Source organism: Netta rufina (assembly GCF_964035555.1).
Source record: "Netta rufina genome assembly, chromosome: 4".
Lineage (NCBI taxonomy): Eukaryota > Metazoa > Chordata > Aves > Anseriformes > Anatidae > Netta > Netta rufina.
This window is the reverse complement of record NC_140127.1, coordinates 34,368,173-34,382,968: the sequence shown is the minus strand read 5'-3', so window position 1 is coordinate 34,382,968 and position 14,796 is coordinate 34,368,173. Positions and strand designations below refer to the sequence as shown.

General features: G+C 38.1%; 1 protein-coding gene across 3 annotated transcripts in view; it reads left to right on the top strand.

Moving 5' to 3' along the window:
• ARHGAP10 (Rho GTPase activating protein 10) overlaps nt 1–14,796 on the top strand; it is a 141,621-nt gene that overhangs the window by 104,558 nt on the left and 22,267 nt on the right. For all 3 annotated transcript variants that reach the window (XM_084285622.1, XM_084285623.1, XM_084285621.1), the window contains one exon: nt 341–491. In XM_084285622.1, coding sequence (XP_084141748.1) covers nt 341–491 — 151 coding nt within the window. The remainder of the gene's footprint in view (nt 1–340; nt 492–14,796) is intronic.

Here is a 14,796-nt window from a genome sequence, read left to right as displayed (position 1 = left end):
TTCCTGGTGGCTGGTTCATCTCCCTCTTTCCCCTTTTCCTCCATCCTAGCTGGCAAGCATGGCTGCACATATTTTGTCTTTGGATTAACTGATTTGCAGCTTGGTTAAAGTGTAGACAGTGTTCTTGCTTATTTTCATTTTATATCTATTTATTTATTTATTTTAAAAGCACTCATTAAAGACCCACGGCATACTCTCAAACTTGAAGGAATGGATTTTTGGCTCCTGCCTGCTTTGAATGAAATCCAAAACAAATGTTGTTTGATAATGGTTTACAGTTGCATTACACAGGTTGCTCTTTGTGATAAATAATTAACACCCTTTGTGTTCTTGATTGCAGATTTTCAAAACCCTGCCTGATGCCACTTTCCCTGAGCCAATCTCTATGCCAGTGTCTCCTCCAAATGCCCCACCAAGGCAATCGAGAAGACAAGGACAACGTATTAAAAGGCCACTGGCTGTGTACAATCTCTGTCTTGAGCTGGATGATGGTAAGATGTTAATAACTCTTTCGGTCTTTGCAGCATATTGGTGTTATTGCATATCCTATCTTCAGTAGGTGTTTTCATTTCATGTTTCATTTGTATATGTGTGTGCATGCACATACATGCTTGTTTAATTGCTTTGAAACATGTAAAGAAACAAGGAGAGTACAGGGAAAGGAGAGTATAGAGTACTGTCTTGTGGCATATGTTCAAAAGTAGGGCGAACTGTCTTAAATATGCTTTTTTGCTTCTGAAAAAGAAGCAGCTCCTGTTTCTTTGGGGAAATCTCTTTGACCTCTACTGAAGATTACACAGCCATAAGATAAATGGAGAGAGAACTAAAATTAAAGCAAATCTTTTATGAGAAGAGCTAATGCACTCTACTGTTAAATTCATCTGGATTAAAGGCTCAGGTCACTGCTGCACTAGAGAATACTAATACTTCACTTGAATCTGTAATACCTTGGTGTTACTAGCAGTAAATACTCGTAAACTTGTCTGACTTCAGAAGAAAAAAAAAATCTTGTTTTAGCATGCAGTCTGCAATAGCAGCATACAGAGAGGCAAAGGGTATACATCTTATATATTCTGACTGTTGGCCAGAAAAGTAACCATTTTCCTGAAATTTCTGTGCTTGGGGGTACATATAGTACTGAAAAGGCAAGTCCTCATTTTGTGCTACAGATTTTCTCCACCCTATCCCTGTTCTCCCTACTGATGTTGTTAGTCAATTATCTTTTCACATGGAGAATCATGGGATTAGGGCACAAAGTCCAGTTATCAGCCAGTGAAAATAAACAGGAAGATTTTGAACTCATGCAGTAGCATGAGATTTGCTGATGAACTGTCATTAAATCAGTGGTCAACGGTGGTTAATTTGTTAAGGAAAGAGCACAAATACCCACAACAGCTGTAAGTGCAAATTTTAGATATAAACTCAGAACAGTTTATTGTCTGAAAGCCAGTTTTATACAGTTTGCAAGAAACTCAGCACGCCTGTCATCAGGTTGAATTCACTAGAGAGATGTAATTTCTGTGCCTTTCTTTCCCTGCATCAAACATGCAACGAAATGTATAGACTAGAAAGTATTTAAGGTACATCCACTTAAAAAGCTTACACTGTGTTAATTTGAATAATCTACCAAAAACTAAGAAAGCTCTTGAACTGTATCTGCTGCAATAAAACTAACCTCTGTTGGGAGAAAAAAAAAAAAAAAAGCCAAAAAAAAAACGAAACCAAAACTGAATACGCTCACAGAGTTGTTTACATCTGATTTTGAATGTGAATCACAGCAGGTCACAAGAAATACCACAGCTCTTCTCCAGTTCTGTGTCTCAAAGTGTGCACTGAGGACGTGGCTTTGGCCCTGACACAGTGGACAGAAAGTATTTGATGGGTTATCCTTATTGTAAGATCTAAAAATGCAGTGATACTGTTGAAAAGTATGTGATAAACGTTCCGTTTCTCCTGCATACAGTCCATACTTTTGTCATTCAGGTATCTGAACATAGAGGAGTGGGATAGTTATAAGGCTGTAATTGTTGCATGGAAATTTGGTGCTTGTCTGGGAGTCGCAGTGTGGTGCATTGCAGACTAGCCTAACAAGCTGTTACACGTGGTTCCAGTCACAGTTCCAGGACATAGAGCACTGAGTTTCAGTGGGATCTGAAAATAATATTTCTCCTTGTGACTTCTAAAAAATATTCTCCATAGTATCTCTAGCTGCTACTGAAGGTAGCAGTATTGCAAATATGATGTTGCTAGAAGCCAGCTTTTGACAGGTCCAGGCTACATGCTAGCGCGTACTGTATGTGTGTCTTAGCCAGCTCGCTGTGTCAGGAAGGCAGTCAGGAGATGGTGTAATGGGCACTTATTTGGCAGGTGCATGGCACGCATTGAAAGGTGGTACTTTGGGCCGGGTTGCATCACTGCAATACCTGAGGAACTACCCCACCAGATTGGTTACATGGTACAGAAATCGGGCAGGCTGACTAATTATCCAAGCGCCGAGGAGAGCTCGCTGCCTCCAAGTACGCCCCGTGGCCTTCAGTTACTTTGTTCTTAGGAGAGGGGGGGAATGAATAAAAGTGAGCCTGGGCTTCGTTCCATATTTACCTAGTTTCTTGGCTAACAAATGCATGTTTTATAACTGCTCTTTGGAAGATTTTATCCTGTGTGTGTTTTTAACAGGAAATTAAACATTAAACCCCTTCCCTCCCCCCTTTTTATTCACAATGGCATGAGTTAAGCGCCAGGCATAAACCAGTGTTTTGTATTTCCTGGATATGGCAAATAATCTTGTTTTAAAACAAGTAGCTGATACATATTTATATGTAAATATATTTGTAAAGAAATATATCCCTGAAGTTATTGTAATTATATACAAATATATTCTGTGCCTTGAAACTCGAAGTACGTTGGAGACGAAATCTCTCTGTGCTGGAAAACTTCTTGAGTGTGTTTCTCTTAGGATTGTTATGCAAACCAGGAAATTGTTAGAAAAACGGAAATAAGTCTTTAACTATCAGCTGCTCCAGGGAGTTAACAGGCTTCGGAATCCACTGCTTGAATTGGAAATGCAGGGTTCGGGCCAACTTTTCTTGTTAAAAGCACGTTTTCAGTCAGGAGGCTTCTTGACTGCACACAAACTGTATGCAGCAACCACCCAGAAAAGGCTGTAAGTGGCATAAATATTGATAGATATAATAGTGGAAGAACACACACACAGTTTGATAAAAATCTTTATTTTGCCTTCTTGTAATTAGCTGTGCTGGGTCCTGATAGAGCATAGATTTTCCTTGTACTTGGCAATTAGGTGATTAAACCTATTTGCAAACAATTCAAGTGTTGTATTTACTAGCTTAAGGATCTTCATTTCCTCAGACAAATTTAAATCAGAGATTATGCTGTCCATTTTTCTTTCAACTTTTTTCCTTTATAGTAAGCCAATTAATAATTTTTCATTCCGAAATTTTTCGGCATCTTGATGTCTTAAGTAGAACTACACGTAATGGAGAACTGGGAGCTACTTTCATATGTGGCCTAATCCCAAAGTTCTTGCTTCAGCAAAATGCAGATTTGCCTGAGATTTGCATTAAGATCACTTCCAGAGTTTCGTGCTTTCTAAAGTGAATACTTGTTTGTTTGTTTTGAAATAGCCTTTTTAATTTTAGTACCAGTATTATTGGAATGAATTTTAGACTGAATTAAGTAGCAATGCAGACACTCCTGTGGCTTACAGTCCCAGATATGTACAAACAATTTTGCATTTGCTCTCTCTCTATGGAGAGAAAGTGTTAGCTAAAAAAGGGAGATATTTACATGGTTCTTCTGAACATGCCATTGGGTCTTTATTTTCTATTTGGATGATCAGTACTTATTAGAAGAGAGCTCTATTTAAATTTATTCTAAAGGGCAATGCAAAGTTACAGTTTTGTCCCCTCACACCGTTATTTTAATTTTTATATAATTTTCTCTTCTTGTTGCAAAATATTTTTTTTGCTTTGTTTATCTTTTTCTGTGCTGGAGATGTAGACATTATTAAACTATTTAGGAGAGCCACAAGAGCAACACAGCAAGAAAAGTCCTGTGTAAAGTAGGAAGTACAGTGCAGTCCATCCAGATGAGCAGACAGTCAGCATGAGTTTCATAAATCACACGTGGAGTCAAGAAATTGATCTTGCATGACAATTCATCCAGTTGCGGAACAAGTTGTTTTCTAAACAGAACAGAGTATATACGTCTTAAGCCACAGTGCCTGCTGATTCCTTATTCTCTTTGAATACTCTCTAGATGTCAGAATTTGTCATTGGCATGTACATGCACATAGCACGTGTGTGTTATGGAAGGGCTTGTTTGTTTTGTTCTTAAGGTGTTTGTCTCCCACTCCCTGCTCTGAAACTCAGGAGGCATATGGGGTGTTTGCAATAGCTTGCTTCTGCTGCTATAAATTAAAAATTGTATATATAGTGCTTTAGAAAACAGATTTTTGTGTAGAATTTTAAAAGAAATCAAAAATTAGAACTGCTGGTTAACCCTTTAAAACTTTGTGCTAATTTGTATTACCCTCTGAAGTATCTTCGGAAGCTGAAGTATGAATGGTATGTTAGCTTATTTAGGAGCAGCTCTTTTTGAGGGTATTGGAGTGATACAATGCCTTAGATTGGGTAGTATATTAGTTTGCATGAGCTACTGTGGCATTTGGTTACATCAGTTACATCACTTCATCAAAGCAAAACGTGATGTGTGTAATAATTATATTGCTTCCAATGGATTATTCCCTCTCCCTGCTCCTCCCATCCCTTCCTGCCCCAAACAAACAAGTGAAAAAACATAGACTTTATTTGGAATTACTGAACATAAAACCTGGAAGCCTTGGATTTATAATAATGAGATTGGTCTTCAGGGTTGGAACAGTCCAGAACTGCAAGGTTGCAGGTGTGAAACCTGGCCTTGAACTCTTTCTATTTCTGAATCTGCTGCTTGGAAGTGTTTCTGTAACCTGGCACATAGCAGGGGAAATGGAAAGAAAAGCAGCTACATAGGCATATCAAAAAGCCATAAGGGCTTGCAACACTTGCTTACAAAGCTATTGTTAACAGCTGAGCAGAACAGACAGTTACGCTGTTACAAAATAGGTACACCAGTATTAGTTGTGAGGGGAAGATCAGGATGATTGCTGTTTGCTATGGAGAATTTAAGGTAGTTCATATTTCACCTTGCTGCAAGAATAGTTCCTGCAATTCAACAGGATCTATCACATCTTTTTCTACCCAACGGCTCTGAGTAGGATGAGAGCTGAAAAAGGCTTTTTCTTTGTATAGCATTTGCCAGTAAAGGTGAAGCTTTTTCTTAGGTAACAGTATGTGTGTGCAGGGGCCCAATTTCCAATCTGATAATTAACTTCTGGCTGGAAAGCTGTGGGTCCATAGAAGGTACCTATTTTTTTTGAAAGTATGGAATAGTTTTGGCCCATTCTTTGTATACACAATATACATTGTCTATCTATTACACCTGTGAGTAACTACGTGCTACAGCCTACTTGCTGCACAGTTATGTGAAATCAAAATTAGCTGTCATAACATGGTAAACATCTCTTTAACTTTTACTTCTTTTCAAATGACGTGTCAAATCTTTGTGGTTGGTGTGAAAGTCACCCCAATATCATCACCAGTACCTGTCTACTTTCCATATATGAAATTCAGAGCCTGTAGAAATTTTTAAAAAATAAACACATCTCCATGTGCTTGCACACATGCACACAAAAGGGATTGGAAGTGCAGTAAAAGGGAAAATGAATAGACTAAAACTAAAATCTCAACTTAAAGGAGTGCGGAGTTCAGGAGGGAGGGTCAGTCTTTGCTTGAGGCCAGGCATTAATAAAAATCTCTGATCTTCTGTAATAATCATTCATCTCTTTAATTCTCTACCTTCTGCACCCAGACATGCAAGGGCACATAATACTGTAAGAAGGCCAATTTTGCATGCTAAAAGCCATTAATCCCAGGCATGGAAGTCACTGACATGTCTTTGCTACAAGCCAGCTGTGCCCTATCCGATTGCCGTTGGCTGAAATTACTTTTAACCCAACACACAAAACTGCAGGTAGAATGAAGACTTGACATAGTTCAGCTCTTCAGTCAGTTTCCTATGGATGAGGCTGTGCATTTCACTGGACAAGGCACTTCCTCCCAAGGATATTCTCTTGCTTCCCTTGGTGGCAAAGATAGGAGGGAAGAACTTGGAGGGGAGGGAGTGAACTTGCTCAAAGGCTGATCTGTGACTTAGAGAACACTACTGCTCTTCCTGATTTGCTCCCAGTCTGTGTCAGTCTTTGCCATTCAGTCAAAAAAAAACCACCACCACCAACTGTATTCCTGTGTATATCAGTGGCTGAATTGCCAAGACAACAGAAAGGAGAAAGAAAAAGAATCATAAAGAATATTTTCATCATCTTTGGAGTTTTTGATGCCATTTGAGGTATGCTACTTAATCATGAAACTTTTATTAATGATGATAGCAGATGACAGCCTTGTTTGATCTGCTTTAGTTTTAAAAGTCCCCATTGCCACTGATGAGACAAGAGCTGTTCTGTTGTTAGGTTTTGATACAGGTCTGGACCATAGGTAAACGTTGCCTGAATTTATGGAAACCCAAGACCTCTGATGCAACAAGAAATCTCTGAAAACTGTAGGATAGCCTACTTATCTTACTATATGTCTGAGTTTTCAGGAAGTAGTTGCAGTTCATCTCTGTATTTTACAACCATGAAATTAATGTGTGGCATCTGGCCAGCCTGGTAAAGCAAGAGGTCACATGTGGTTTCCTGCCAACCAGGCTCTGGTAAAAAAATGAGTAATCCTTGAGTTTATGTACCACTCTTATTTTCTCAGCATACACAAATCAAAAGAGGAACCCCCCTGCATGCTTGTATCTGGTTTCTGCTGTGTTTCAAAATTTAATTACATGATATAAATTAACCACCCTACTCTTCTATCCATGACTCTGTCAATGTTTTTTTCCACAGCTTGAAGAATAAGCTGAAATTCTTCACGATTTTTGGTTTTTAGCTTGCTCAGCAAAAGGCTCACCTACAATTTAGGGTTTCCTAGAAGTAAAGGAGTAACATTAGCAATACTTCCCATGAATTTTGAGAGACAACCTGAAATGAAAGAGATATTTGTCGAAATAACTACCTGCTATTACAAATAAAGTATATGCCTAGAAATATGCCTGCTTACAGTTGATCTTTACATTTTAAAAATAGACGAGATGGTATCAGAAAAGAAGGAGGGCAAAGAAATGGACCCAAAATTCCAGTTGTCTATAGGTAACTTGCAGGTGAGCACTTTTGTCTCTTGCCTATCTGCAGCTTAAACATCCACCTTTCTGGCTACTATTCTTGAGTTACATCAGCCAGTCTAGACACAAATTCTTTCTAGTGCAGCTTCCTCCTTTTTCTAACATTTCTGAATCATTATGGAGATGGGATAAAACTGTCTCTCTGCAGATCTACCATGTGCATAAGATATACATGCTTATACATGCACACATTTGAAAAATCTGTCAAAGTTGGTCTTTATCTAGGAAAAAAGTGTAGTCAAATGTAATTGTTGTGTTAATTATTTTGTCTGAGAGGAAAAAATAGCTGGCATAAAGATCTCATTCTTGCTGCATGTGGTTTGAAAGCATGGAACTAATGGATATGCAGGTTGTGCTGTCCGTTTTCTCACTGAAGGTTATGTTGGTTTTAGAGTGTATGAGTCTACTGATGTCTAAATTTCAGGTAAGAAATAATTGCATTTATCTAATCATAACAGCATACTAGGGCAGTACTGAAGTGTGTAGAATTTGCTACACAATGAGGATAATTAATAATTTTTGATAATGAAATGTGGTAAATCTATTTTTTGAGTGTGTACAGGCATCTGACCTTTCAAATACTAATTATTCAGGAACACCTAAATAACTCTTTGTTAATTTTACTATTGTCCTGGTTTCAGTTAGGACAAAGTTAATTTTCTTCCTCATGGCTGGTACAATGCTATGATTTTTCTTAACCAAACAGTAGGTCATTATTAACCTGTTTTTATATGATTTAGTTTGGAAATTCATTTGTTTAAATAGCACAGTTTCTGAAGTTTGGAGATGAGTAATGAACAATTCTGTTGACTAGTTTTAGTGGTTAGACAAAAGTACACAACTTCTTTATTTACTCAGAAATAGATGACTTCATTCAGAAATTTAAAGATGCGAAGAAGTAAAGAATGACTAAGTTCACCTGGTGCTTGGCATGATTAGCACAGGATGGTTCGTGCTCTGAGTAGTGAACAAAAGATTGCAGCCTTGCATCTAGAGAAAGGCCTTTCACAAATACAGCTCTGTTAGCACCTTGACTGCAGAGTCCTCTGGTCACCCTGACTATAATATAAAAGGAGTTACTTCTGGTTTTCTCAGGAATGGCTGAATCCTTTCTGGAGTGAGGATACTTGAGGAGGTACCAGCAAGGTGCAAATACTAAGCTAGAGTGAGCTAATGACACCTTTTGTATGGTTTTGGCTGATTAGGTAGGTTAATCGTTTTCTTTCCTTTTAGATTAGATATGCTGCTTCAGAATAAATTCGCTTTTGGTTTCTGTTATGAATCTGATGTGAATATTCTGGTTCCCAGTACCAAGTAATTTGTTTTGACTTCTGTTGACATTGTAACCTAACTGGATTTCTCATGTCAGTACTTTTTATCATACAGGAATTCTTAGAGCATCTTCTAAAGAAGATAGGCTTATTTTTGACGTACTGTAATGCTGATTTAGCTGCCTTTGACTTTTTTATGTGATTATTACTTCATGTCATGGAATCACTTTAGGTTTGTGTTGATTGTGTAAGACAAGTAATCTGAAATTACATTTTTCATGTCTGTTTTCTGTGGTTGTTGAAGCTCTAGCACACAGAACTAAGTTCTCACTTGGCAGTGAGTATTTTAGATACTCATACTTCTTTTCTAGCCCTAATTTATGAGATTCCTATTAAAATGAAAGCATAGTATGTACGCACAAATTAACATAAGAGCAAAGCTACTTTCTACTTGGTTTACCTTCTCTATTATTGTGGAAAGTTAGCTATTTATGGTGAATGAGTGTTTGTTATCTCTGAGCTGGATGCAGCTGTGATGCTGATGGGGAAGGATGGATGGCTGCACAGCAGTGCAGCTGCTGCTTCCCCATCTCATGATACAGAGAATATCAGAGCTGAAGGTGGTAACAGGGATCTTGCAGCATCTTGAATTTACTCTCCTCAGTAATTCTCCCCAGCTCCTCTTGACGTATGTGACTTTGTCAAAGTGGAATAAGTCATGCCTTTTACCCTCTTATACTGCCATTATTTGGGCATCTGATGAACATTTAGAGAATACACAAGAGATCCGTTCTGCTTGCTCTCTGTGTATCTCAATAGAAACTGTGGTAAATTTCCCATTTACTTCAGAAACACTCATTTTCATAAACTGCTTTCATCCTCTGGCTACCCTTAAACTATAGACATTGGTTGTAATGTTGATGTTAAGATTAGTCTTCCTTTTAATAATAAAGTGTGTAATTCTTTAGTTTACTTAAGCTGAGGTTGAAAGAAACTCTGTCACTCAAGCAAGTAACTGATAATGTTAGCTCTCTGGTTCTTGTAGTTTTTATTACATGTTTTTTCTTATTTAGAATTCTTGGAATAAAGTAAGGATCTGATTATTGACACTGCCAAAGTATTTCAGTTTCTTTCAACTTAGGATGCCAACAAAAAATATTCTTAGACTAGCCAGATGGAAAAAGTCAAAAGAAGGCAACTGGGAGGTATGTCATGTTCAGTTAGGTGGAAGCTGAGTTCAGATTTCTGGTATCGAGAGTCTGAGAGCCTTTACTATCTGAGGCTTATCCAGACAAAAAGGAAAAAGGAATTAAAGGCTATATATTTGTTAGAGAGAAGCTAAATAATATAAGTCTCAGCCCATATAAGTGCTTTCTTATCTTGTGTGGATTTTTTACTTTGAGAAAGGGTGACACATGGATTAAAAAAAAAAAAAAAGGCTATTTGCATCAGAAACTGAATAGTAAGTAATACCAGCTAGACACAAACAGTAAATGGTGAGGATCAGCCCAAACTGTTTTATTTTCTAGTTAGAACTGGTCTGAATTATGAACAGCCATAAAGACAAAGCACAGGTATCTGTTGCAGAGGCACAGTGAAAGCTGTAAGGATGGATGAGTGTTGTGATTAGAAGAGTGAAACAAGAAGATAATTTAGATGACAGTTTAAAAGGATCTGAGCAGTCAAAAATTTTAAATAGTATGCAAAAGGTGATGAGAATATGAAACAAGTTTTAACTCTGTTGAGAGTAAAATTGGTTCTTATACCTGTTTGCATAGGATGGGGAGCTTGTAGAAGCAGCTTAGAGGCAATTCTATACAGATGGCCAAGCAGAAAGCCAAAGGAACTCAGAGGCTTCCCATAACTACACAGAAGGTGAAGAGATGATGGCTGGACTGTCAACAAAAAATTATGAGACGTCATGCAGGCTATTGCTTTTATTCTGAGAATCCTAATGCCCTTCATCTGGTCTGTCACAATTTGGTATCCAAAGATAAGTGTGTAATGGGAGAGCAAAGGGGATTGACATTTCTGGTGAGAAAAAATAAAGGCACCAAACCCACCATAAAAATATAAAAGACAGATATAAATGAGCTTCATTACAGAAATCCCATCTTCCCTATTTTATGATGTAAGAACTCATTAGAATTCAAGTGTTAGAAAAAGAAAAATGGGAAGTTTCTGGAGCTCCTTTTCGAAAGGACCTGTCAATCCAATGTGGCAGTCAGCCTTTACATAGAAGTGGGAAATCTGACAATGTTACTCATTGTAGAACAAACTTGGAGGTAAAGAGGAGTCAGAGGAGAGAAACAGAAAAGTATTAGACTATCAATATTAGGCAGCCCATGAATTCTGAAATCAAATGAAAAATATAGATATGGTTCAATTCCAGCAACATAGTTAACACACTCTAGACAACTAAATTTTAGACTTTCACACTCTAGACTATAAAGATTTTTTTTAATCTCCAACACCTTAGGATCTTTACTGGTTCCACAAAGAGTAGGAAAAAAAGGAAATAGCTAGCAGTTAGTATACCTTACAAGTTTTTAAGAATTCTTAAAGAGAAACTGAACTGGGAAAACTGATATGGGATTTATAATAAGCAGGGTCAAGCAGAAATCTTCACAAATAGACCTGTTGCAAAGTGAATATTTTGAATAATGTGAAGCCATCTAGCTTGTCCTAAAATGTTGTCTGGTAATTGGTTTGTGTAGCTTAGCAATGTTAACTTTTCAAACATCTTGTCTCATGCCAAAGGAGTTCAAAGAACCTGGAGGAATGTTAATGTAGCAGCAGTATTTAGAAAGGTAAATACAAATCTTTGATAATATATTTACATATATTTACAGTGATGACAATGGCAGCTACATTGGAGTTATTGCCATGTTCTACCCTGCTAAATTTTTCTGCTACCTTGTTCAAGCAAAATAAGTTTGGTTGTATCAAGGAAATAAATTCACAGATCTGAGAGGAAAGTTGTAGTCCATGCCTACAGAGTGGAGAACTCTGTCCTGAAAAAAATGGGCACTGCTAAGTCTGTCAGTCCCAATGGACAATCATCTCATCATAAACTGTTAACAGTCTTGTGGCAAAAGAAAGTGCAGACCTCACATGCACGAGCAGGGGATTGATGAGTATGAGTAAATGGTGAAATTCAACGCTCACTGTGGCACTTGTGGGACCACAACAAAAAGTTAAGAATTTGGATCTGCTGTACACTCTTCAGTAAGAGCTCTGGAATAAAGGAACAGGTTCATAAAATGGGTACACAACCCCAAAACTGCAAAATCCCATTCAGTAAGAGATTTACTGTTAAAATTACAAAGCAAATTGTTTAAATACCTTCACACAAGAAAACAAAACAAAACAAAACAAAAAAACAATTAGTGTTGTTTATAATGTGGGCCTTGCCTGGAAGTTAAGGCCAACAAATTGAAGGTACGTGCATAAATCAGTGAATATGTTAATGAATTAACAGCCAGTTGATTCTCCATTACTTCATGTGCTGATGTCTTCCGACAAAGACTCTCTGGAAAATATGGTTTGGTCCAACATGTGGACATTAATTGAAAGTAGGTTATTAAACTTAATAGAGAGATAACTAGAGACAATCTCATGGCCTCTGCCATGTACAGAAGTCCAGATGAGATTATGTAACATCAGGAAAACAAGCTAGTCCTCTCCAGTTTTCCTGTCTGTAGCGGTTCGGAGCAGTCCAAAATACATCATATCACTAGAAGAATTTATTTTATTTTTATAAAAAAAGTTGCTAAGTAGTGGGACATTAGGATGTATTTTTATTGTATCCGAAGAAGGTATCTTCATATATCCTGTTAATACATGGGGAAAATACCCTCCTAGTCCAATTCATTGGGGAAAATACCTTGGTATTTTAATGTTTATGACATAGCATGTTGATTAAAGGTGATGGAAGGCCCAAACCCATTTATACCTGGGTATAAGAGATGCAGAACATAAGAAGATATAAAATTTACATAAGGAAGTATAATTTCTGATGTTCAGAACATTTTGTAACCAGAGTGAAATCTTAGAATCATAGAATATCTTGGGTTGCAAGGGACCCACGGGGGTCATCAAGTCCAACTCCTGGCTCCACACAGGACTATCCAAAAATCAGCCCCTATGTCTGAGAGCATTGGCCAAACACATCTCGAATTCTGTCAGGCTTGGGGCCGTGACCACTGCCCTGGGGAGCCTGTCCCAGTGTGCGACCACCTCTGGGTGCAGAACCTTTCCCTAACCCCCAGCCTGGCCCTCCCCTGTCCCAGCTCCATGCCGTCCCCTCGGGTCCTGTTGCTGTCCCCAGAGAGCAGAGCTCCCTGTGAGGGAGCTGCAGGCCGCCATGAGGCCTCTCCTTGTGAGGGAGGTGCAGGCCGCCATGAGGCCTCCTCTCAGTCTGCTCTGCTCTGGGCTGAACAAACCAAGGGACCTCAGCCGCTCCTCAAACATCTTCGCCTCTAGAGTCTTCACCATCTTTGTAGCCCTCCTCTGACCACTCTTCAATAGTTTTATGTCTTTTTTATACTGTGGTACCCAAAACTGCATACAGAGATCAAGGTGAGGCCGCACCAGTGCAGGACAATGTGCTGGATGCACATCTTTGTACTGTTGAAATTAGAACAATTGCTATACTTTGAAGACTTAGTGTTTGAACATATATTGATTTTAATCATGAAAGTGTGCTAGATGATCATTAGTCATCTGTTTTTGCAGTTATACAGAATAGGCTTTTCCTGAATAAAGATATTGTTTTACTTTTCTGCTGTTTAGAATTATCTGGTTTTGTAACTTCAAGTATCTTTAAACATGTTTTTGGAAGTTGTTTACTTAAACCCACAGTATTTAGAAGGTGTTTTCCTGTTTAAATACTTTTTTTTTTTTTTTTTTGTCTTCAAAGTAAGTCCTTATTCTTGAGAATGCAACACAGTATTGACCATGTGAAAATGCTGGCTCAGGAAGCAGGGGAAGGAAGAAGTAAAATTGAGAGAAGATGTAATTCTGAGTTTCGTTTATGATAACATCAAATGCAATTGCTTGCATATTTCAGTGTATAATGTAGCATCTACTGTGGATGGTGACTGAAGCGTGCAGTACGTCTTTTTCTGTGTGCTCTGAGAAATGATTTGAGAGAAAAATCTTCCCTTTTCATAGGGGGTGTGTACTGTCTTGGTAATACACTATTGAAGAATAAGTTAATATTCCTTCCTAATGGTGTTTCAGTCATGTTAAGTGGATAGTTGAGCTAAACATGGCTTTCTAATATGGTGCATGTAGTTTGATAGTCTGGCTTGCTTTAATACTGCTGTTTTGAAAAGAAATTTCGGTGAGGTAAAAGGACGTAAGTCTATTTAGTTTTAAAGAGTTCAGTTTCTTAATAAAGTAAAATTGCAGTATTACCGTCTAATCTCTCAGATGTTTATCATTGTGACACATACGTCTGCAAATGAGGTGTAATGAATTAGTTTTTACCTGACACTCCTACAGCTCTCATGTCATGTCATGTAGACGCGAGCTGCAGCGCCCAGGCCTATTGCAGAGGGACGGGGCGGCGGAGCTGCTGCACAGGGCTGGGCTGGAGCCAGCGTGACTCATGTGCTGAGGCTAACATTCTCCTCCTCACGGCTTATCGTACTTTGTTACTACAGGCTAATTTAGAGCCTTAAATTAGCAGCTACTTTAGGGAGAAATTTTCAGATCATCACTTTCATCATTTGAGTGTTTTTAGTTGTATGTCATTTGCCTCTCTAGGGAAGTTGTTCTCTGAGAGTTACTGGAGGGGGTGTGGATGAGATGGCTGGGGAAGCAGGTGAGCATTTACATTAGCTTTCTGCTTTTTAATCAGAAGGGATCAAGCTCTTTGAGACAGTAATGAAGTCGCAAGGGTGATTTTATCCATGGAAGGCAGCTTTTCATTGTTCACATTTAATTCTCGTTGCTTTTTCTTTAAGTTATTAAAGAAAAGTAAAAATAAATGAAAGAAATTTTTGCAACAGCACAGCTCAGCTCCATGAAGCTGAATTAAACTCAGTTGTTCTCTGTGCAGATTCTAATTCATTTAGCGTTAGAAAGTAATATACAGGACTTGGCTTTGTACAGTAACGCGTATAGAAGATACAGCTTTTCAAGCTATCACAGTATTTTAACAGCTTTTGAT